The 20,676-nt window shown below is 57.2% G+C and overlaps 1 protein-coding gene across 1 annotated transcript in view; it reads right to left on the bottom strand.

The window, feature by feature from the left end:
- Positions 1-622: 622 nt before the first annotated feature.
- Positions 623-20,676, bottom strand: part of RAB11FIP3 (RAB11 family interacting protein 3) — a gene marked incomplete at its 5' end in the record, with an annotated part of 62,739 nt that continues 42,685 nt past the window's right edge. Inside the window, 11 exons of the mRNA XM_084296152.1 lie at positions 623-1,594; positions 2,304-2,444; positions 2,926-3,081; positions 3,867-4,004; positions 5,588-5,669; positions 6,852-6,992; positions 8,156-8,259; positions 9,758-9,851; positions 12,342-12,377; positions 15,506-15,640; positions 19,042-19,215. Coding sequence (XP_084152278.1) covers positions 1,481-1,594; positions 2,304-2,444; positions 2,926-3,081; positions 3,867-4,004; positions 5,588-5,669; positions 6,852-6,992; positions 8,156-8,259; positions 9,758-9,851; positions 12,342-12,377; positions 15,506-15,640; positions 19,042-19,215 — 1,315 coding nt within the window. The 3' untranslated portion in view covers positions 623-1,480. The remainder of the gene's footprint in view (positions 1,595-2,303; positions 2,445-2,925; positions 3,082-3,866; positions 4,005-5,587; positions 5,670-6,851; positions 6,993-8,155; positions 8,260-9,757; positions 9,852-12,341; positions 12,378-15,505; positions 15,641-19,041; positions 19,216-20,676) is intronic.

Raw genomic sequence — 20,676 nt, forward strand, 5'->3', positions numbered from 1 at the left:
CCACCGCCGGCTGCTCTAACACCACGCCAGCGCAGGAGGAGCCGCGGTGCGTGCTCGGCGCTGTCACGCTTGGAAGCATTTTGGGGAGGAGAAGACCCCTCTCCCCAAACCAGCGGCCAAGAGATCGCTGTGGCTTCTGTTTTCGGACCGCTCTGGCGTTTCTAAACCCTGACGAGCAGGAGAAATAAGCACTGCTGCGGGCCCGATGTGCTAACAGAAGGCAGATCCTCGGCAGCCCGCTGGCCTGCCTCCTCCCGGGAGCGGCGAGGAGCAGGTGGGGGTGAGCGGCTGCTCCCCACGGCCATGCCACGGCCGCCTGCGCACTGAGAGCTGCCCGGTGTAAACATGGCTTTTGTTTCCCAGGGAGCTGCTGATTTATTCTCTGGCCAGAGACCCCCTCTACCAAGCGGGCTGGGCTGAGAAATCGGAGCGGCCGCCTCGTCCCAGGGCGAGGAGCGGTGGCTGGAGCGGGCTCTCCCTCCAGGACCATCACTGGCAGAGCCCTGCTCCGGGCTGGGGCCCCTGGGAGGCCACGGGGAGAGCTCAGCCCTCGCGTGGTGGTCGCAGCCTTTCCCCGGTGCCAGGAGGTGGGACAGGCAGCACCGCCGTGCCCGCAGCTGGGGTGGACACGCGGGCACGTGGAGGAGGGTGGTCGCTCTGCCGGGCCGCACGCCGGGGCCGTGAGAGCAGAGGAAAGAGAGCCACAGACAGCAAAAATAAATAAGGAGGCAGGTGACAAGCTGCACTCACGCCCTGCGCCAAGGACGGCCGCTCCCCTGCCTCTTTCTGCCACCGGCGAGCGAGCGAGCAGCCAGCTCTCTGCACGCGACCCGTTCCCAAGCGAAAGCAGCAGGGCAAGGATTAACTGCACCAGCTGGATGAGGACATTTGCATTAAGTTAATTTAAAAAAAAAAAATAAATCTACAAGTCCAGGACAAGTTTGCCTCTTTCCCAGATCTGCCCCAGTGAGTGAGTGTGTCACGGACACTTTGGCAAAGCAGATACTTGGGCTGGACAGGGCAGCAAGGGAAAACGTCAGCTCCAGCGCTTCCTTCTCCATCCCGTGACCCTGCAAGTTTGGAGGAGCCCCCTCCTCACACCCTGGTGTCGGCCCCGTGTGTCAGAGGGTCTGCCACCGCCCTCGGGACAGTTCCCACCAGGCGCAGCCGCCGGCCAGCTCTGCTGGTAGCGGGGCTGGGACAGGTCCTCCTCGCGGCTGTCCGTTGCCTGTACTTCTTCTCCAGGTTCCCTTTCACCCCTCGAAGCCGTGAGGGTCTCAAAATAACGGAGTCAGACCACAAAGCCTTGCTGCTGGGTTTCTGTTTCCCCGGTCCGCTGGCTGGCTCACCCCCCGAACCCGACGCGATGCTTCCTTGTGCCTTCATCCAGAGCAAAGACGTTTCAAGTCCCTCTTTCTCCTCTCAGAGCACCAAATCCACACCCATCGAAGAGTGCACAGCCCGCGGCTCTCGGCCGCCCTTACTTCACTTCCAGGATGGAGGGGTTTGTCTCCATGATGGCCACGATGATCCTGTCGATGTAGTCCTGCAGGCGGAAGTTGATCTCCTCTTGCTTTTGAATCGCTTCCATGAGCTGCGAGGGGGAGAGAGAAAGGGAGAAGCGGTCACCGCCGCCCTGGGACAGCAGCAGGGTTCCTTGCCCTGGAGCAGACATCAGGCAGAAGGTTCCCCCTTCTTTTCCACCCCTCCCTCCAAGGATTCTCCCTGATGGATGCTCCCAGGCTCCCCAAACCCTGCACGTGGGGCTTGGCCAAAAAAACAGAGGCCCCTGGCAGACGTGCTCGTTTCTCTGGGGCTGCCCCCAGGGCTCAGGGTTCAAAAGATTGAATTCTGGCACTTGTGTGGGCTCTCCCACCGGTGTCTGGGTGCAGCCACTGGAGCAGGGACAGCATGTGCCACAGAAGTGAAGATCCAGGCTCTCCATGGTAGATGTCCCAGCTGCCTGGGCTTTTGGGACACCTACAGACAGCCAGGCACACCCCGTGCCTGCTGCTGCGTCCCAGGAGAGGAAGGCAAAGTGGCGCTGCCAGCATCAGCAGATTGGAAGGGAGCAGCTTCCCCGGCTCCCAGGAACGAGGGCTGGCAGGCAGGGCAAGTCCCAAACGCTCTTTAAATTGTTGCATGTGTATTTCTTTGCTCCTGACAGCTTTCAGGTGGATATGAGGAGTGAGCAGAACCACAGGCACCGCCACATCGGCTCCTGCCAGGCTGAGAGGGGAGGAGAAGCCCCAGCCACCCTGGGAAGATGCAGTTTGAGCAAAGCAGCTCCCGGCGGCACCTACCTCGTCTCTGGAGACCGAGCTGATCTCGGCTGCCAGGGATTCAGAGAAGGAGGCTGAGAAGAGGTTCTTGGCTCCCTGGATGCTCAAGTTAATGATCTGCCCATTCAGCTCGTCGTTCTGCTCCTTCAGGTTCCTGTTATCCTGTTCGCAACAGACATCGGATCAGGTATCTGATATGGTATCTGATATAGCAGAACAGGTATCAGACACCGTGTGCTGCCCCAAAGCAGTCCCGTTTGACCCCCACCACACATCTGGGGAAGGCAGGGGCTGTCCTCGAAGCCAGCAGCTCCCAGAATGCCAGGAGCAGCACACGGTCTCCTGGCTCTGGCTCAGGAGAGCCTGGAAAACCTTTGGAAACATGAAATGTCCTGAGCAGATCCAGGGGACACAGCGTAGAGGGGTTCTTGCATACAAAGGGTGTCCTTCAGAGGAAGGATCCCACCTCTCCTGTCCCAGAGCAGGGCAAGAAGCAGCAGGATGCTGGATCCACGGCCAGCTCCTCAGAGGGGAGCATCCAGCAAGCGAGGAGCCAGGCACCCCTCGCTCTGTCGAGGAACTGTCATCCCCTCGTGCACACCACGCAGCCGAGGCGCCTCCCTCCCTGCCCAGCTGCCCGCACCTGCTTGAGCTGCTTGATCTCTTGCTCCAGCTCCGTCTCCCGCGTCCTGCTGTTGTACTCCTGGAGCCCCATGCTGCTGCTCCTGCCTCGCCGCTGCTCAGCTTCCAGCTTGAAGAGCTGCAAGTGCTCGAGCTGCTTCCTGAGGTCCTCAATGAGCTGCGGCGCAAAGGAAGGGGACAGCTGAGTGCTGCGTCCTCTGCGGGTCCGACAGCTCGTGTGGGATGCGGCTGCTGTGACACAGGGGCTGTCTGCCAGCTGCAGCTACCCCCCGACGGCTGCAGCAGGGCTAACAGACTGCCTGGGGGCACTCAGCTTCCCCTTCGGGCTCTGCAGCAGGAGACAGAGCTGCTCCAACAGCTACCCCCTGCTGCCACGGGCAGTGCCGTGAATCCCCACCTCACCCGAGCGCTCTCGGCAACACCAAAATTTCCCCAATTTCCACTCTGAGCCCCAAAGCTCCTTTCCTACCAGAACAGCAAGCACTGTTGGAGCCTCCAGCTGGAACTGCCAAGCAGATACCTGGACGGAGGTGAGGGAGGGCCCCATCTCTGCCCCCGAGCACAGACGAGCTGGGAGCTCTCCCCCAGGCAGCCCTGCACCCTTCTCCTCCCCTTTGCTGGTTCCATGTGCTGCTGCCACAGCTCCCTGGGTGCAGGAGGCCAACTGATCAGCCTGGCACAGCCCAAACGGATTTGTGGATGCAGGCAAACATGCTCGGTTGAATTTTCACGGAGGCAAAAGTGACAAATGTCACACAGTTAAGCTGCTGCACTACCTTTCTCCATGCAGGCAGGACCCAACGCTTTACAAATAGTTACAGCTGGTTCTGGAGAGGCTGCTGAAGCCAGCTCCCCTGTAACACCCCCAGCTCCCCTGTAACACCCCCTGTCTCGGGGGGGACTAACGGGAAGGGCTGCAGCAGGCAACGAAACTCTACTCACCTCCTGGGTCGACTCCTTCTCCTTCTGAAACTGGTGTCTCTCCTGGCTCAGCTTGTCCCCCATCTTCCTCTTGTTCTCCTGCTCCTCCGTGAGCTGCACGGTGAGGTCTTCGATCTCATCCAGCAGCTTCTGCTTCTCCTGCAGCGACACGCGGGGCTGTGAGGCAGAGCCCGGCTGCCAGGGCTCGTCCCGCTCGCCCCAGGGCCCGGCGCACCCAGCCCCGCGGGGATGCTCCCCTTGCCTGCTGCCACCTCGTTTGCTGTCTGAGGGCTGCAGAGCACGAGTGCTTCAAGAAGAGCCACAGATTAAAGCAGTGCTCCTAGGATCACCACACAGTGAGGTCCCTGCGCTGGGGCAGCGCCATGCCAGGGTGGGACACGGCTCAACGGGGGCTATGGGGCAATGAGAGACCCTGGGCTCCTTAGGTCTGAACTGCAGAACAGCCAGAAATCCAGGATCTTATGCCACTGAGGGGAACCTCATTCCATTTTTCAGACAGCAAAGAACTTAACTGGGGACTGACCCACACCTGAACGTGACCAATTCCACCAGGCAGTAAAACCAACGCGCAGCCCAGCTTGCCTCGGCTGGGGCTGGAGGTGGTGTGGGAAGTTTGTCACCTGCTGGTGACAACAGCCCTGCGCAGGATGCCTCCCTGTACAGCAGCTCCTCTCTTCCTGTGACCAATTCACCCCAGGCTTCCAGCCCGGCTCTCCCCGTGAGGGAGGTTTTGGCTGGGGTGCCCCAGTGCTGCACAGCACAGCACCGAAGGCAGCGCGCAAGCAGGAATGCAGCACCGACAACAAAATCCGGATTTCTGGCACCAAACAAGACAGCAGTCCGTCAGCAGGGCTTCTCTCCTCGGCAGGGAGGGGCAGCAACTGCGCCTCTCACCGCTGCTTAATCACATTTAACTGCGGAGAAAAGCCGCGCTGCTCTGCAGAGGGATTAAGGATCAAAACAACCCTCGCATGGCTGGACACACCTAGGCAAGAAATTCATCCCCAGACCCACGGCGGTTCTCCCATCCCCGGCCTCAGTGCACCGTGTTTACACGGCCGTGGCAGACGAAGGCAGCTTCGCCTTGGCCATTTCGGGTGGAGGCTGAGCCGCAGCGATGCCCTGCAGGCTCACGGACTGCAAACGGATGAAATCCTGGAGGCCTTCAGCCGGGCAGAGAGCTTTGATTTCACTTCAGTTTTAATCTTAAATGCACCACAGACTTGAGCAGAAACACGACGTGACTTTTGGGCCTGCTGTGGGACCCCTAACCCAGGCTCCCTCCCAAAGCCAGCCCTGGGGAGGCTGCAGCCCCTCGGGCAGCCTCCGCCCTGGCTGCAGATGCACGGCCTTGAGCCTGAGCAGGGGTGAGGGTCTGGGAGATAAGGCAGGGCTTTGAAGACTCAGCACACAGCTCCTGCTGACGGTGTATCTGCCGGGCAGGAAGCAGATAAAGCATGCCAGCTCCTCTTCCCCCTTGGACTGCCCCGGCCCCTCTGCAGGGCTGGGGACGAGCCTCCAGCAGAGGGCACGAGTCCCTTCCGAAGCAGCCCCACCAGGGCTGAGGCTCTGCTGCTGTCACAAGGAGAGGCTCTGCAGGGTTTTAATCCCAGGTTTTTAGCCAGAGAGGCCAGCACAGAGCGATGCTGCCACATTCTGATGGCAGCCCCAGCACGGAGGGCGGAGAGACCCTCCTTCCACACACACACACACGTCCTCACCTCCTCGAGCCTCTCAATGTTGGCTTTTAAACACGGGACACAGGACCTCAGCTCGCTGTTCTCATCATCCAGTAGCTGCAGCCTGCAACAACGGGGAGATGTGTCAGAAATTCACCCCGACAGCCCAAGTGCAGGAGGCTTGGTTGCAAAATTATCAGGAATATCAAACCAGGACCTGCTGGAGGCAAGCCAGCAGTGATTTATCTCTTCAGTGCAAACCTGGAGATTTCAACTATTGCCATTCCCAGGGAAAAATGGGGGAATCCACACAATTTCAGGCAAGTCTTTTGTCCAGTGCCGTGCTCTCCTCAACTAGGTTCAATATGATTCTTTAGCCCAAAGGCTTCATCGGTGTCCGTGGGCAAATCTCAGCACTGGGCACCAGAAAGCAAATACTGCCTGGGCAGTCAGAGCAGGGGCTCAGACAGGGCTTCAGCTTTGCATTCTCCCAGTAAAGTAACATCCCATCCCCATGACATGGTAACTGTCCTACCACAACCCCAATTAAAAAAAAAAATAAAGTGAAGTTCAGTAATTTTTCATTCACCACAAGCAATAGCAATAATTGTTCTGGAAAACCAGAAAAAAATGCCCCATCAGAAAAAACCTGCCAAATACATGGAACTGTCTCCCATGCTACTCTTTCCTTGGGAAGCCACGAGGCTGTACGAACCCTAGGGGTCCAGGACACCACCTGTGTCACCACTCTTCCCTCTCACGATGGGGTCTCGCTGTGCCCCAGTACCCTCCTGCTCCTCCAAGCAGCCTGCAGCCATGACCCACTCGTGCTGCACTACCTGCTCCTTTCTCACCGGGGAGAGCTCTGCCTTCCCTCTCGACCTGCGCCTGCCCAGGTCCGTAACCCCTGCAGCTTCTGGGAGCAGGATCAGACATTTGCTTGTTTCCAAGACGCAACTCAGGTCTGAGCATCAAACAGAGTTCCTCGGGTCTTTCATGTGAAGAAGTGCTAACAAACAACATCTGCGTTCGTGCACTGCGGGGCAGGTCCAGGGAAGGAGAACACGAGCTAGACTAAACTGCATCAGGGAAACCCAAATAAGTCTGAGGCCAGGTTCATGGAGGGGCCTGACTTTGGGACAAAGGTAAGGAAGGAGAAACAGCCAAACCTCAGGGTTTATATTGACTTTAGCCACACCTTTAGCCAAGCTCAGGTCACCCTCTGCCACCCTCTGTCTCCCCACAGACACCAGCGGCCGTGCGGGTCCAGGAGACCTGCTGCCACCCAGCCCTGCCCCAGCCCCACCTGGCCTGCAGGTTCTCAATCTCAATGCTCTTCTCCCTCTCCATTTTGCTCAGCATCTCCCTCTGCTTCTTGATCTCCTCCAGGAGTGTCTGGTCAGCTCTCAGCTCCTGCTCCTTCAGCTGTTCCTCGAGAGCGTTGGCTCTGCGGAGAGGAGGGAGAGGCATTAAACATGGTATTAAAGTAAAATAAACTGGGTGGCACATGCTGGTAGATGTGTCCATCTATTTTTCTACCTCTCCAGGCTGCATCACAACCTTTTTATAAGGGGGGAGACAGCAAGAAGAGGATGAGGGTGAAAGCACAGCAATCATTTTGTAACACACCCTGCGGGTCTCAGGCACGGCACCACCGGGAACAAGCTACTGAATGGGAACCTCGTCCCTTAACCCTCTTCCTTTTCACACTCTTATGTCCCCAGCCCTAAAAATACAGGCTCTGCAGATCAAACCTCTGTGTGCCAGCACAACGGGGATTTCCACACAGTCCCACAACCGTGGCACGCTTTGGGGCAGCAGCTGTGCTTGCTCGTGCGGGCAGAGGAGCGGGCAGAGGCAGCCCCAGCCTCCGTGGAGCTCCTCACCCCGGCTTGCTGGGAGGCTGCTTTGCTCTGCTTTATGTAATCGCTTTGCACAGGCAGGCTTTTGCCAGATGAAGCCGTTCTTGAAGCAGCAAGGAGTACACAGAGGGCTTTACGTGATTAAAAGCCGACTGACACTTCTGGGCCAAGCCGCTGAAGTGAAAGCGTTCCCCTCGCCGCAAAGTTTATCACGGCTTAGAGAAACCTTTGTTTGAACGCTCGGTTCCATGACACAATCATTACTTAACAGCCTTACAGCCCTATAGATAACTCCTGCTGGGTTTATCTGGGAGTGTAAATACACTGCTGGAAGAGAGAAGCCTGCCAGATCCGTAAGGACAGCGATTACTTAAAACGGGATCCGAAGGGGCTGTGCTGCAGCCAGGATCCGAAAGCAGCAGGGCTGAGGCTGGCTGGGAGCCACGAGCCTCCCTGAGCCAACCTCTGGGGCTCTGCAGGCAGCGTTAAGGGTGGACATGTGGAAACAGACCTACAAAGCTCTGTGTTTACATGCACCCAAGCAGCATGCTCCGAAGGAGCGAGTGCAAGCTGGCACCGTGGCCAGAGGTGGGCCGTTTGTACCTGCTGAGCTGCCAGCAATTAACAGAGCTCCTGGGAATGTGCCAGCGGCCCCAAAAAGTGCGTGTGGGACCACGCCATCCCGCACAAGAGCCCCTCCTGCTGAGCAAGGGGTGGCATGAACCAGGCTCCGAACTGGGCTCCTTACCTGTGCACGAGCTGCAGGTTCTCCTGCTTGAGGCGGCTGTGCTGCTCGCCGTTGGCAGCTGTGTCCTTTTCCAGCTCTGTCACCCGCTTCTCCAGAAAGACAACCTGGGGACATGGGAGAGGCAAGGGTCAGCCCGCACCCCGCTCTCCACCCCACAAAGCGACCCTCGCTGCAGGAGCCCTCGCTGGAGCTCGGACCTGGCTGAGCCACCTGAACGGGGACGGCTGCCACTGGAAGCAGGGAGCCGTGCCTTTGTTCAAAACATCCTTTTACGCTCTGGTTTCTGAGTGTCTCGTGTCTCCCGAGTAGAAGTACGGGGCCCAACGCTTCACTGTTTCCTTTCTTCACAACAAGATACTGAATGTCCAGAGGGAAAGACCCAGCGGGATCTCTGCAGCATCACCGCTGAGCTGGAGTGCAGCCCTGAGGCTGGGAACAACCACCCGCTGCTTAGGAAAGGACAGCTAAGTGTAAATGAGGCCACGGGGAAACAACACTGCCTGCTGGAAGGGGGCAGAGATGAGCGTTTTCTCCCCGTACCTGGCATATTTCAGCCCTCTCTGTGTTTCCACTTACTTGTGGTCCCCAAGTCCCACTCGCACCCCCACACAGAGTCCCAAACCACAAAGGAACTGGGAGCACGTCTACGAAACCTGAGCTGTAGGACTCCCATCAGTGGGTGAAGAAGGGCCAAGGAGACCTGAGTGTATTACAAAAGAGCAGCACGCAGAGACAAGGACTTTACTAGAAGCACTGGGGCAGCTTTCCTAGCCAGACGGCTGGAGACTGTTTAGGAACGTGAGGTCTGCGGCGTTGTATTCAACTTTCAGACTTGGAAAAATGTTAATTTGTTTTTTAAAGGCCTTTTATGCATTATAATTATACCAGAGTGCAGCCTAACACACAGGTTTGTCTTTCACACGCTGCTCCACGCAGGTCTCTATTCACGGCTGCAGAATTAAGGAGCTATTTTGAAAGAGTTTCATTACTGCAGCAAACATTTACACAAGCCCCAGCTCACTCATCTCTAACTTTCCATCCTTCCTCTACCTATTTTTAGCTCCTGGTGTTCAAACAAAAGCTTTCTTGTCCTCCTGCCCCGCAATCCCCAGCTCACAACACCCGGGACGACCCCACCGGCCCGACACAAGGTCGGCTTTGTGTCCTCGCGGCAGGACGAGGCCGAGGGAAGGACGCCCTCGTTTCCCACTGGGGGACTTTGCTCGTCCTGGAGAAGCAGATGTGGACGACATCTCATCCCAAAACATGAAGCAGAAGTGAAAACCCTCTGCAAACAGCCAGCCCTCAGCAGGCACAGCAGCACCAGGAGGTGCCACCACCACCTGCAGGCGGGCAGCACGCCGTCCCCGGGGAGCAGGCAGCAGCTGGAGCTCCTCGCTCAGCACAGGAGCTCTGCAGCTTGACTCAGAGACCTCTCGGTTCGCACCCTCTCGATTCAGAGGGCTGCCCACGTCCCACCAGCCTTCCCCAGGGCAGCTACACACCCAGAGGAGCTCTGCTGCAGCCCTTGGCAGGGCATTTCGTAGCACGGCGAGCCGCCCCCGACCCGCTGCGGGATGGCACGGACGCCCCTGCTCCTACCTTGTCCGTGATGTCCTCCTCCGTGCACTCCAGCGTGTCCCGGTACGACTCCTCCATCGCCCCCACGGACAGCGCGCTGGTCTGATGCAGCTGCCTGTAGCAGAGAAAAGCCACCCCGACCCCCAGGAACACGAACATTAGGGCGAACATAGCAATTCAATTCCAGGCGACAAGCACCGCTACACCGCAGGGTCCGGGCCCCAATCTCTCCTCCTCAGCTGCCACCTCCTGCCGTGGCCCTCACAGAGCAGTGTCCCTCGGCACCACGGCAAGCTAAAGGGGCGAAGCAGCCCAAGCACCTCGGTGCTTACCGGCCGAAGGAACGCGCCCTGCGAGCGGCGTGCAGACGTGGACACATGCTGCTGGGACTTCACTCCGCGATCACCCGCTCTCGCTCTTTGGAACGGGAGATAAGAGCTCCCCCGGCCCAATTTCTTTCTTTCTGAACATACGGAGGCCGTGCGCTCCCCAGCGAAGGAAGGGGAGCTCGGTTCTTGCCGCTGGTAGGGTGGACGAGTTGGGGCAGTGGGTGGAAGGGGAGGGAAATGGGGAAAAAACCCACCCAGCCCACCGCTGCTGCAGCCGAGAGCAAGCTAATCATTAGCAAGGCCTTGCGACACCGGTGTCCATGGCTTCGTGCCAAGCCAAAGGACACTGCCCAGGATGCCGCGTGGAGGGGCTGACTTGCCTTTAATTGCCGTGCTATCGCTGCTGATTAGCTCCAGGGCACCAGCAGCAGCTATGGCCACAGCGAGGGGTCGTTATACTCCAGCTCTGGGAGCCCTGACCAGGCTGCCTGGAGAAAACCATCGATGTTCCCAGCAAAATCCCGTTCCTAGAGCTTCCTACACTGGCACCAACGTGCCTTACACCGCAGTCTGTGCTCGCAAATGCCTGAACTGGTTCCCTACTGGGGAACGGCCGCTTCTTGTGGATGCCCAAGGACTGCCAGTAACAGGCTCAGCTCGCTCAAGCTGGGTGATGGAGATGGGGCTGGGACCCCGACAGTGTCCCCGAAAAGGGAGAGGGGCCTTTCCCTGTTTCCCTGTCTCACGGGTGCTCTGCTCTCCCGCTACCCCCCGATGAGCAAGCCGAGCTACTTCGAAGCCAGCACTGCTTTGAGCAGGAGGCGAATGAGAGAAGCACAGAGGCCTCTCTGAACCTAAATTATCCAATGAGTTTTGTCAGCTGGGCTCTGAAATTCACCCCGCTACACAATATGCTCATGCAAATATTCATGAAGCATAACTGGCATTTACAGAAGAGACCGCAGCTGAGTACCAGGCTTATTTTGCCTCCTCACCCTGGTATATATTTAGATGCTGAAGTCTCGGGCACATTTGTCATTTGAATCATGCCAAGCGCAACAGGGCCTAAGCAGCTGAGATTTCTTGGCACACGCAGAACCCGGATAACAAAAGTCAGGGAAAGAGCCCTCACCAAAATGAAATCAATCTACAAGGAGCAAATGTTATGTTTTAATTACAGTATCTGCCTCCAAAAGCACCCTTTGGGCTGATCTTCAGGACCTGGCTCTTCTCTGTCACTACCACAACCTAACCCTGACTGCTCTCCAAGCAACCACCACTGGCCCATGCCCACGGGTCCCAGGGAACCCAGCCTGGCCCCGGCCCTGCAGCTCAACCCACGAAGTCTCGGCCAGGGTGGATGGGGCGTCCCCGTTCCCAGGAGTTTAACTCAAACCCTCCCCAAATGATTTCTGCCAGCCAGGGGACAAAAGCTAGTCCTGAAACAGGAAACCCGGGGACAGGCTGCTCCCTTCAGCATTCTTTCCTGCCCCTGTTTTTCACAAAGATCTCGAAAGTGAGATGAGTGGAAGGAGGAAATTTAGTATCAAAGACGCGCTTCCTTTCCGGGAGGAGAGACTGCTGACCACAGGAAAAATTGGGAAGGGGAATGTGGGACAAAGGGGTTCAGGGAAGCTCCTGAGCCCCTCGGTTGGGTGCACCCCAAGCACTGGGGCATGGGGCTGCCCACATTTGTGCTTCCAGAGGGAGCATGGTGGCTCCTGCTCCATCCAAAGGAGCCTCCTGTTCCTCTGCAGTGCCTCTGCCCTGCCTGGAAAGGAGCAAAGAGCAAAGTCAGGGACTGCAGGAGACCAGGCAGGGGAGGTGAGCCCCAGCATCTGGCTGTGAGTAGGACGACACGGGTACAGGTGGGACAGTGAGGCCAGGAGGAGAGAGGAACACCAGGGTTCATCGGGACGGGATGGAGCCTCTGCCCTAAGACTCACAGCACGCTGCAGCTCTTCCTGCACAGGCAGGGTAAGAATACCCAAATATCCACCAGGGAAGGCAGCTGGCAGCACACGAGCAAGCCCTGGGCAGTCCCGCAGGGAAGAACAACCCAACATTAAACCCCAGCAGTGGGGTTACCTGCGGCTGCCCCCACAACTCCCCAAAGCTCCCGACCGGCTGAGCAGGGAGGGCTGCTCCAGCAAAACCAAGCCCCGAGGCTTGCCCTGAGCAGAAGGCAAGGTTATTGGGACAGCCTTCCTTCTGCGGGCCTGGCAGCTAGCGCAGGCACCCTTCCCACTGAGGCAGCAGCACGAGCACGAGCTTACCTTGCCACTTTCTTGCTGGAGAGTCTTTTATTTGGGCTGCAAAACGAACAAAAAACAGGAAAAGGTTTTAGGAAAGCTGACAGCGGAGAGGCAAGGCAAACAGGAAGCTGCAGACACTGCGGGGCACATCCTTCGCCCTCGCAGCGGCACGCACGGCCCCGCCGCCCGCGCCAGGAGGCAGGCGAGGAACCGAACCGAGCCCAGCCCGCCGCCGGACCCTCACCGCCACCAGCGACACCATCCTCTCGCTGCCCGATCCCCGTCCTGAAAGCTGAGCCCCGGGGCAGGTGCTAAGAATAGCAGGGAGTTTGGTGGGTCTCGGCCAGCGCCGCCACCCTCGCAGAGCCCGAGCACCCCCGGTGCCCTCCCGGTGCCCTCCCGGTGCCTACCCGGCTGCCACGAGGGGCTGCGCCTCTCGCCCCCAAATCGCCATTTCCCTCGTTTTGCACGCTGCCGGTTTTGTGCCGCTCCGGGACTATTCTCGCCGAGCTATATTTGGTGTCGGATCACCGCAGGACTGCTGCCTACTCGCAGCTCGGGGATCTGCTGATCGTGGCCCTGTCTGGATTTCAGGCACAGGCATTTTCCCAGTCCCCGGGGACGGGCACAAGCTCTCCTCGCCTGGATAACCCCCACCAGAGACCAGCACTCGCTGGGCACACCCCAGCCAGCTGCCACCACCGCACAGAGGTTGGGGTTTAGTGGAAACCCAGCACAGCTCCGAGCAGGCAGCATGGCCCTGTATGACCCTTTTCCAGCCGAGGCTCCTGCCACACGCCGGTGTCCAACAGATGCCACCGGGACACGGCGCTGGCACCAAATCACAGCTGAAGGGTGGCAGCGAGCAGAGCTCCGGCTGAGGGGGGGATGCAGCAGCTGCATTCCCCGGTGCTTAGCTCAGTTTAAGGAAAAATCAGTGGGGAGTTCGTTTCTGCCTCGAGCTGCAGCCGTGACACGAGTTCTTCGAAGGAGGAATTAAAAATAGTGCAGGGCGATTTTCTTTCTTTCAAAAAAAAAAATTAAAAAAAAATAAATTACAGCTCCTGGGAAGCAACGACTGGCCGCGGGTTGTTGTCAGGGCTACCCGTGGCTGTGTCAGACGTGCATCCTCCTGGCGCAGGCTGCAGGAGCAGCAACGCTGGCCAGGCCTCAAGGACACAGCACGCACGGGGCCGGGGAGAGGCCAGGCCCCCGCGTTTGCCAGCAAATGCACAAAGTCACGTCCGCCCCTGGCGCCGCGGGGAGGATCGGGGTTTGTCTCCGCTAACGGCTTGTCGGAAAGCAGCGCCGGCACCTGCGGGTCTCTCAGGAGGGGATGAGACGTGCAAACTTGCCTTCAAGGGCACTCAACCACAACACGCTTGCAGGAATCTGGCTCGTCCCGAGCTCCCTGCAGGTTTCGGCCCCGGGCTCCTGTGCTGCAGGCTCGGGCAGCAGCGCCCTGCCGCCGGGACCAGGCTGCAGTCGGATTTGGGGTACTGCAGCACAGCAAATACTGACTGCCCCCGGGATTTCCAGCGCTGGCCTGGCTCCCCGCTTCTTCCAGGGGATGAACTCTCGGCGTATGTACCCCAAACTCTCAATATGCACCCAAAGCCTTTAGGAGCGAGGCTGTTACAGGGTGGCTGGGCTGCACCCCTGGAGCGTGGCCGTCCTCAGGATGAGTCCCCAGAGCCCACACCTCGCTCCTCACTTCACCCAAGGTCTGGCACTCGTGGGCTTCTCATTGCTCGTGGGAGCCAGGAGCAGGTCCCATCGCCTCCTGAGTGCTCCACAGGGCCACCTCTCACCCGCTCGCCCTGCAGGACAGGCCCAGTTCCCTGGTGGCTCTCTCCTGGTGACCGAGGAGCTCCCGACCTGCTGTGCAATCTCCATTGCACCTCCAGAAAGTGATCCCAGTGGTCTGTAGCCCTCCAGGAACGCTGTCTTGTGCTTCAGTCTCGTCGTGCTGCTCACGCTGGCAAGCAGGGCAACGCTTCCAGCAACAGCAAACCTGTGCGTGGGAAACCCTGAGCCCAGGTGGGGGAACCAGACCTACACCAAAACCTACAGAATTCCTATAGAGACACCGTGGCGGGGGGAAGCCTCCACGCCAGGAGGCTCAGAGCGGGTATTTCAGCCCTGCAGGTGAATTTGGTGGAGAAAACCCGAAATGGAGCGGGGCCACTGGTGCACCTGGGCAAGTCGAGTGTTTTCCTGCTTCACCTGAGCCACATCTCGAACCCTCAGAGCCTTCCCCTGGGGGATTTCTAACAGCAACTGTTCGCCTGAGAAAGAGGGGAGAGAAGTACTTTTGGCACTAAAAATTCAAGGCCAAGCTCCTGTTTGTTTTCCAGGTCTCTTCCCACGGCTGCAGCCCAGGAGGGCCCTCGTGTCACACTGTCCCTGTAGAGGACACAGACCAAGACCATGACCAAAAACCAGGCTTGAAGGAGCACACTGGAGATGAGCAGAATTATCATTATCATCAGTCCTGCGATCCTTCCCCCCTTGTGGACCGCAAACAGGCCAGAACAAACAACACCAGGCATCCCTCCTGACCTGCCAGGTCAGCAAGGCCAGCTGGCTGACCCCCAAATGTGCCCTCAAGAACCTGTGGAGCTCCTAAGAAAGGCATTTATCCCCCCTTCTGGGCTGGGGGTGGTAGGAGTGACACCAGGGGGTGAAATGAGTTTGTAGGGCCGCAAAGCGAGCGCCTAGAGGAGAGCCCCAAGCGGCGAGCACAGCGCTGCGCTCGGGTCCCCACTGCCCCAGGAGGAAGGGCAGCAGCTGCCCCTCCAGATTCCAGCCCTCAGGGGCTTCTCCACGCTGCCACTGATTCCCCTGGTGACACAAAACACCGTGCCCGGCCAGCCCAGGGCTCCAGCTCCCCGTGTAAGCAGCGGGGCGCGGTAACGCATCCACCTGACACTGCACAGGCCATGCAAAGAGGCTGAGCAGAGCGGAAGGGAAGATTCCCATTGTCTGTTAGCTTCCAGGGCTCAGATTAAAGCAAACTCCTGCTCACCCTCCACGATGTTAGCACAGATTTGGCCCCCCCGCTCAGTGAAATTCACCCCCTTCTGCCAACGGGAATCCAGCCCCACATCAGCAGAGACAATGAGAGTCTTCCCTTCCCCAGCACCATTCCCAAGACGGACATTGCCATGCACGAGACCAATTACCTATTCATTTCAAGATCATTCAGGCGAGCAGAAAGATCCTCAAGGCGGTTGATTTGTTTGTGGCACTGGCTACAGTAAAACTCAAATGCTTCATCTGCGATAATGCTGTGCAGTTTCGCAGCGAGCGGATTGGTGCTAGAGAAATCACAAGTGTCATTTCAACAGGACAGAAGGGAATCATCTGGCTTCGTCTGTGGCTTCCACAAGCTCAGGGGGGAATCTCTGGGCAGGGGTTTTGGTCGGAGATCCAAGACTTGCAATTAAAGCCTGAGGGCAGGTTGGGTTCCTTCCCTGCTTTCCTTTCAGAGGCCCAGTTTCTGTGCATCTGGAGTTAGTACGAGTTAGCAGGAGCTCCACCACCGTCCTCCTCCCAAAATAAAGGGAGGTGTATGGCAGCTGAGCCTGGCCAGGTTCCAAACCCCGTGCCAGCCTGCTCTAGCTGGGTCCTGGGAACACCGGGCCAACCCACGGGACTACAAAGTCCACTTTCCATCACAATTTTCCAAGCAACCTGTCTCAAGAGGCCCTGTGATCACCCTGGTTTGCCCCGTGAAATGCAGACTGGGCTCACACGCGGTGCCAAGACCAAGAGCCAAGTCCTTCGCTCGGTCACCGCTTTCCAACAGGACCACCTAAAAATAGAGCAGCCGTGCTGCTGCAGACCCACACTGAGGGTAACGCACACTGGGGTCAGATTTTCACTTCAAAGAGCTTCCCCCTTGAAGCTAAGCTCATAAAAAGGTGGTTGCGAATCAGTTTCGTCTTGCTTTGGGGCCAAATGCATGCCACAAATCCTTTCTGTGGACAAACACGCTTCTGGAAGCCACAGACTTTAATCAAAGCAAGGTTAATAGTGAAAAAACAAAGCAGTTCAATAGGAAAGACAGGTAAAGGTGTGAGCAAACACAAGCAAGCTTAAAACCAAAAGATATCTGGAAAGGACTACTCAACCCCATGGTGCAGACCCACACTGGCAAGTCCTGACCCGGGAGATGCTGAGGCTCCACCCGGGAGGGGTGTTCCCCCCAGCACCTTTGCATAGCCTCTCAGGGACTTTTCCTGGGGGTGTGGGGGTGGTCAGCAGCCCCCCTGGGGTCAGGTCTCTGAGTTTGTGCCATCTGTGCAGTATTTCCGAGCCCCCTCAGATCAGGCAAGTGGACCACAGCGCATGCTGCATTGCTCATCTCTTCCCATTCCTGCAAAAACGTTGAAAAACACCCCCCTAGCCTCTAGGGCAGGTTCAGTCTCAGGAAAGTCTTTATCCACCAGCAGTCACTTCAGTTGCTCAGGCTTTGCAGGGGGCAGAAGCTGGCAGCAGCCCTGCGGTACCCAGAGGGAGCACCTGAGAACGAGCCGCTGATGAACCCCAGGGAATAAACCTGGTGTGCAAACCCGGCTCTGACAGGCACTAATTGAGGTGGGGAAAGCCATCAGACAAGAAGCCGTAGGAGAATCTGCAGGTATTTGCTGTGTAAAGGTAGAGCTGGCCCCTGGCTGCGCTGGTTCCTTGCCAGCCGGGTGGGTGAGAGCTGAACCCCACCACGCCTCGGGGCGTCCCCACCTCCCACTGGCAGCGAGCTGCCACCCCCTGCACTGCACGCAGCCCTGCTGCCTCCTTCCTCTGCCTCGTGGGGTAACATTTGCCTTCAGCAGCTCGTCCAGCACTTAAGGAGCTCATCCAGCACGCGAGGAGCTCGTACTTTCAGTCGCCGTCCTTCTCTCGCCAAGCGTGGCAGGGAGACCTCGCTCTTACCGGCTGAATGCACCAAAAAAGAGGTGGGAACCCAAGAACAGGGATCAGAAACACGCACACCAGGACTAAGCAGGAAAATGCAATACCCCACAGCCTTCCCCAAGGCTCTTGGTGCTTGCATTAGTCCTCTTGTGAAGGTCTGGAGCTGTAGCAGGAAAACTTGTCACCGTTATTCCTGTTCGGAGGCTCTGGTAACATGGAAGTGGTGTGTGGCGATGTGACCGCTTACAAGAGATGCTGTTCCTCCTATTCAAACCTCAGCAAAAAAAAAGGCTCATCTAGGCCAGTGACATCCCGTAGTGCTTTGTAAGGTTTCGCTGTGTGTAAAGGCACTGAGGAGGCAGGGCTTTGTTCAGAAAAAAACAGCACCTGCTTAGAGAAACATCAGCTAAGGACCTTCGTGCACACAACGATAATCCCAGGTGAAGGCTAGACCTGAACGGCCACGCGCCCCCTGAACCTCTCCAGCAGAGGAGAGATGCTGCAGAAGCAGGACCCGAAGAGAGGGCAGCACGGGGAAGAGAGCGCCCTGACAGAGCAAGGGCTGGGCACCGTGAGCAGAGGTAACCTTGGAGCTCAGGACTGGTATTAAAGAAAAAAAATAGTGGCGTGCAAAGCTATTTTAGTTGAGTATTTCATTGCCAGGAGGCTTTTGGACTGGGCTGGAGGCCTACACTCAAGGAGAAACTCAACACCAAGGCTGGTTGTCAGCTCACCAAGAGCACTGTTTTCCCAAATTAACGGGTCAGCCATGCTTTACAGCAACACCTTCTACTGCAGGTTCAGGTAACATCTTCAAAACTGCTGCTGAACCAGCAAAAAGGAAAAAAAAAGTCAGCCCTGACTTGCAGCAAAATGCTGGTGTGTAGATTTGACAGCAGTTCTTCCCTTTCAGCCCCGTGCAAGCAGAATTGCCCAAGCTCTACAAAGGCCTTTGGGAATCTCACAAAAAAGCAGGTAAGCAGGGAAAAAAAAAATTGTAACAGGTTTGTACTGCCGTGGAAAGTCACACATCACCCCAAAGGAAAAAAAAAAAAAAGCATCTTCTGGTCTTCAGTGTGGGCGTGTGGCAGGCAGGGAGCACTCCTGCCCCGTGCAGACTTGTGCTGCCTGGTGGAGGAGCATGTCCCCATGTCACCTGTCGTCACAGGGGCTGCAGGTGTGCGTGACCATTCCAGCTTTCACTTTTTTTTCTTAAAAAATACAGATTGACTGGTTTGTATTGTCATCCTCAGTCCACCCTGCATGGGCTGGAAAACCCACATGTGCCTGGTTTCAGACCCTAACACAAAGAGTGCAAGAAAACACTTTGGCCTCCTTCCTGCCCCATGAATCCCTCAGGCTGCCTAGAGGAGGGAGGCTGCAGCTGCTTGTGCAAATCCAACCAAGCATCCTATCAAAGCCAAAAGGAAAAAAAAAATAAAGCTATCCAACAGGATCAGGGATAAAACTCCATGGCAGTTTTCTCTAGCAGAATGCTGTGCGAGGAGCCACATCCCCAACAGAGAGGGAACGTGGCGTTGTCCCAGACTCAAACTCAGAGAGCTTCCAATTGCTGCTGGACGTTAGCACCTCTGGATGGGAGGATGGGAACTGTTCAGGAAAATGAAAGGCTGAAGGAGGCAGCTCATCTTCCACTTCTGAGCTGGTTACCCCACTGTATCCAAGCTTTGCCAGGAACCCCCTCTTTCAGCACACCCAAACTCACACCCACAGAGCCTGAGCGAGGACACTAAGCCAGGGAAACTGGGTAAAGCACTGCGAGTGCTGTGCTGAGCATTACCTGGGAGAGAGGAACGAGGAGCTGTTAAAGCTGCTTTCCCCGTTACACAAGCTGTCCGAGAACAAATCTGCTTCATTCCCTTCTCCATAATCCTCGAAGTGCTCCTCTCCGCTAATGACCGTAACGATGGAGTGGCTGAGGTCCGAGCCCAGGGGCAGGTCGTGCGGATGGGATCTGTGGGGACAGACAAAGATGTTATGGGGTGACCACTGCAGCAGCCTTTCCGATAGCACACCAAACATCTGCTTCCCAACTCACATCTCCCATAACCCGGCCACTTCTGCCTTACTGTGCCTTGAACAGGGCTGAAGGGGCAGCCCAGGCACCCCCAGGAAGTTTGCAGCCTGTTTTTTCACACCAAATCATTGTTTTTTTTTCATGCAAGTTCCCCTGGCAGCTGCAAGGCAGCTCCTGGGATCTCCAGACACGCAGGACAAATCCCAAGGCCGGTGGCCGGCCCTGGCACTGCACAGGCGCAACCAAAAGCACGGCAGAGGCAAAGCCTGGTGTGTCCTGAGCCCGAGCTAAACATGCTCTGAGTTATATGGTTATATGCTCTGAGCCTGCTGCGTGCTGTGTAATCCTACTGAGAGCCCGCTGTGGGGTTTGGTGCTGCTGTCCCCGGTGACACAAACCCCAGTGGTTTAGGGGCAGCTGCCGAGCCCGGCACCGCAAGGGACCTGAACTCAGCCCCTGCAGGGAGGACGCTGCACGCACTCGTGGCGATTTTTTGGGCTTTTTTAATGGGTTTGTAGCATCGGATCCAGAGGGCTGTGCTGCACCCAGCCAAAACATGCCCAGCATGGGCCCAGGGATGTCCCTTGCTCCGGAGGGGACGCTGCTCGGCACAGGAGACGTCGCTTCTGGCAGTACCTTTGCAGGTGGGCAGTGCTACATACACTCAGCCCACCAGGGCAGTACGCACCAGAAATCCGGAATTTCCTGCCCAGGACTGCAGAGGTTTTAAAGGGAAGTTTGGGGGAAACACGGAGGGGATTTCTGAGAACCAAGCCTGAAAGCAGCCCGCGTGTCTGCGCCCCACAGGGATGTGCTCTGGGGACACTAGCACCGCTCGCCTCCCTAAAATTCGATGCTAAAGAAAGGGGAAAAAAGCTTGATTATAAAAAACAATATTTCAGGCTAGACCCCCATCTTCATCCACTTGGAGGGGGAATACAGACATGGGCATTGAACTGTGATCGTTGTACCAAATTAAAAAAAACAATTACTGATAAGCCATTTATGACAAATGTCTGCAGCATCTCAAGGATTTTCCCTTATCCTGCTAATAAAAACATGTCACCCCTCCAGCCAAAACAGCAGCAGGTCTCCCTTTAACCACAGGAAGCCCAGCACAGCTCCTGCAGCGGGGGGTGGCAGGAGCCCAGTCCCCCACCAGGGAGTGGTGGCACCCAGCACACCCAGACAGCATCAGAAACCGCTCCAGGAATAGAAAGTAGAGGGGATTTTTTTTATTTTTATTATAATTTTTTAACTCACAAGCAGAAGCCAAGCCCAGCTCTCTAAGCAGGGGCTGTGGTTTGACGAGCACCTTGCAGCAGATCTGATCAGGCAGCTGGGAGCCCTCAGCCAGGGCTGCCCCAGGCACTAGCACGGGGAGTTGGTGCACACCTA

This window comes from Netta rufina, assembly GCF_964035555.1.
Source record: "Netta rufina genome assembly, chromosome: 15".
Lineage (NCBI taxonomy): Eukaryota > Metazoa > Chordata > Aves > Anseriformes > Anatidae > Netta > Netta rufina.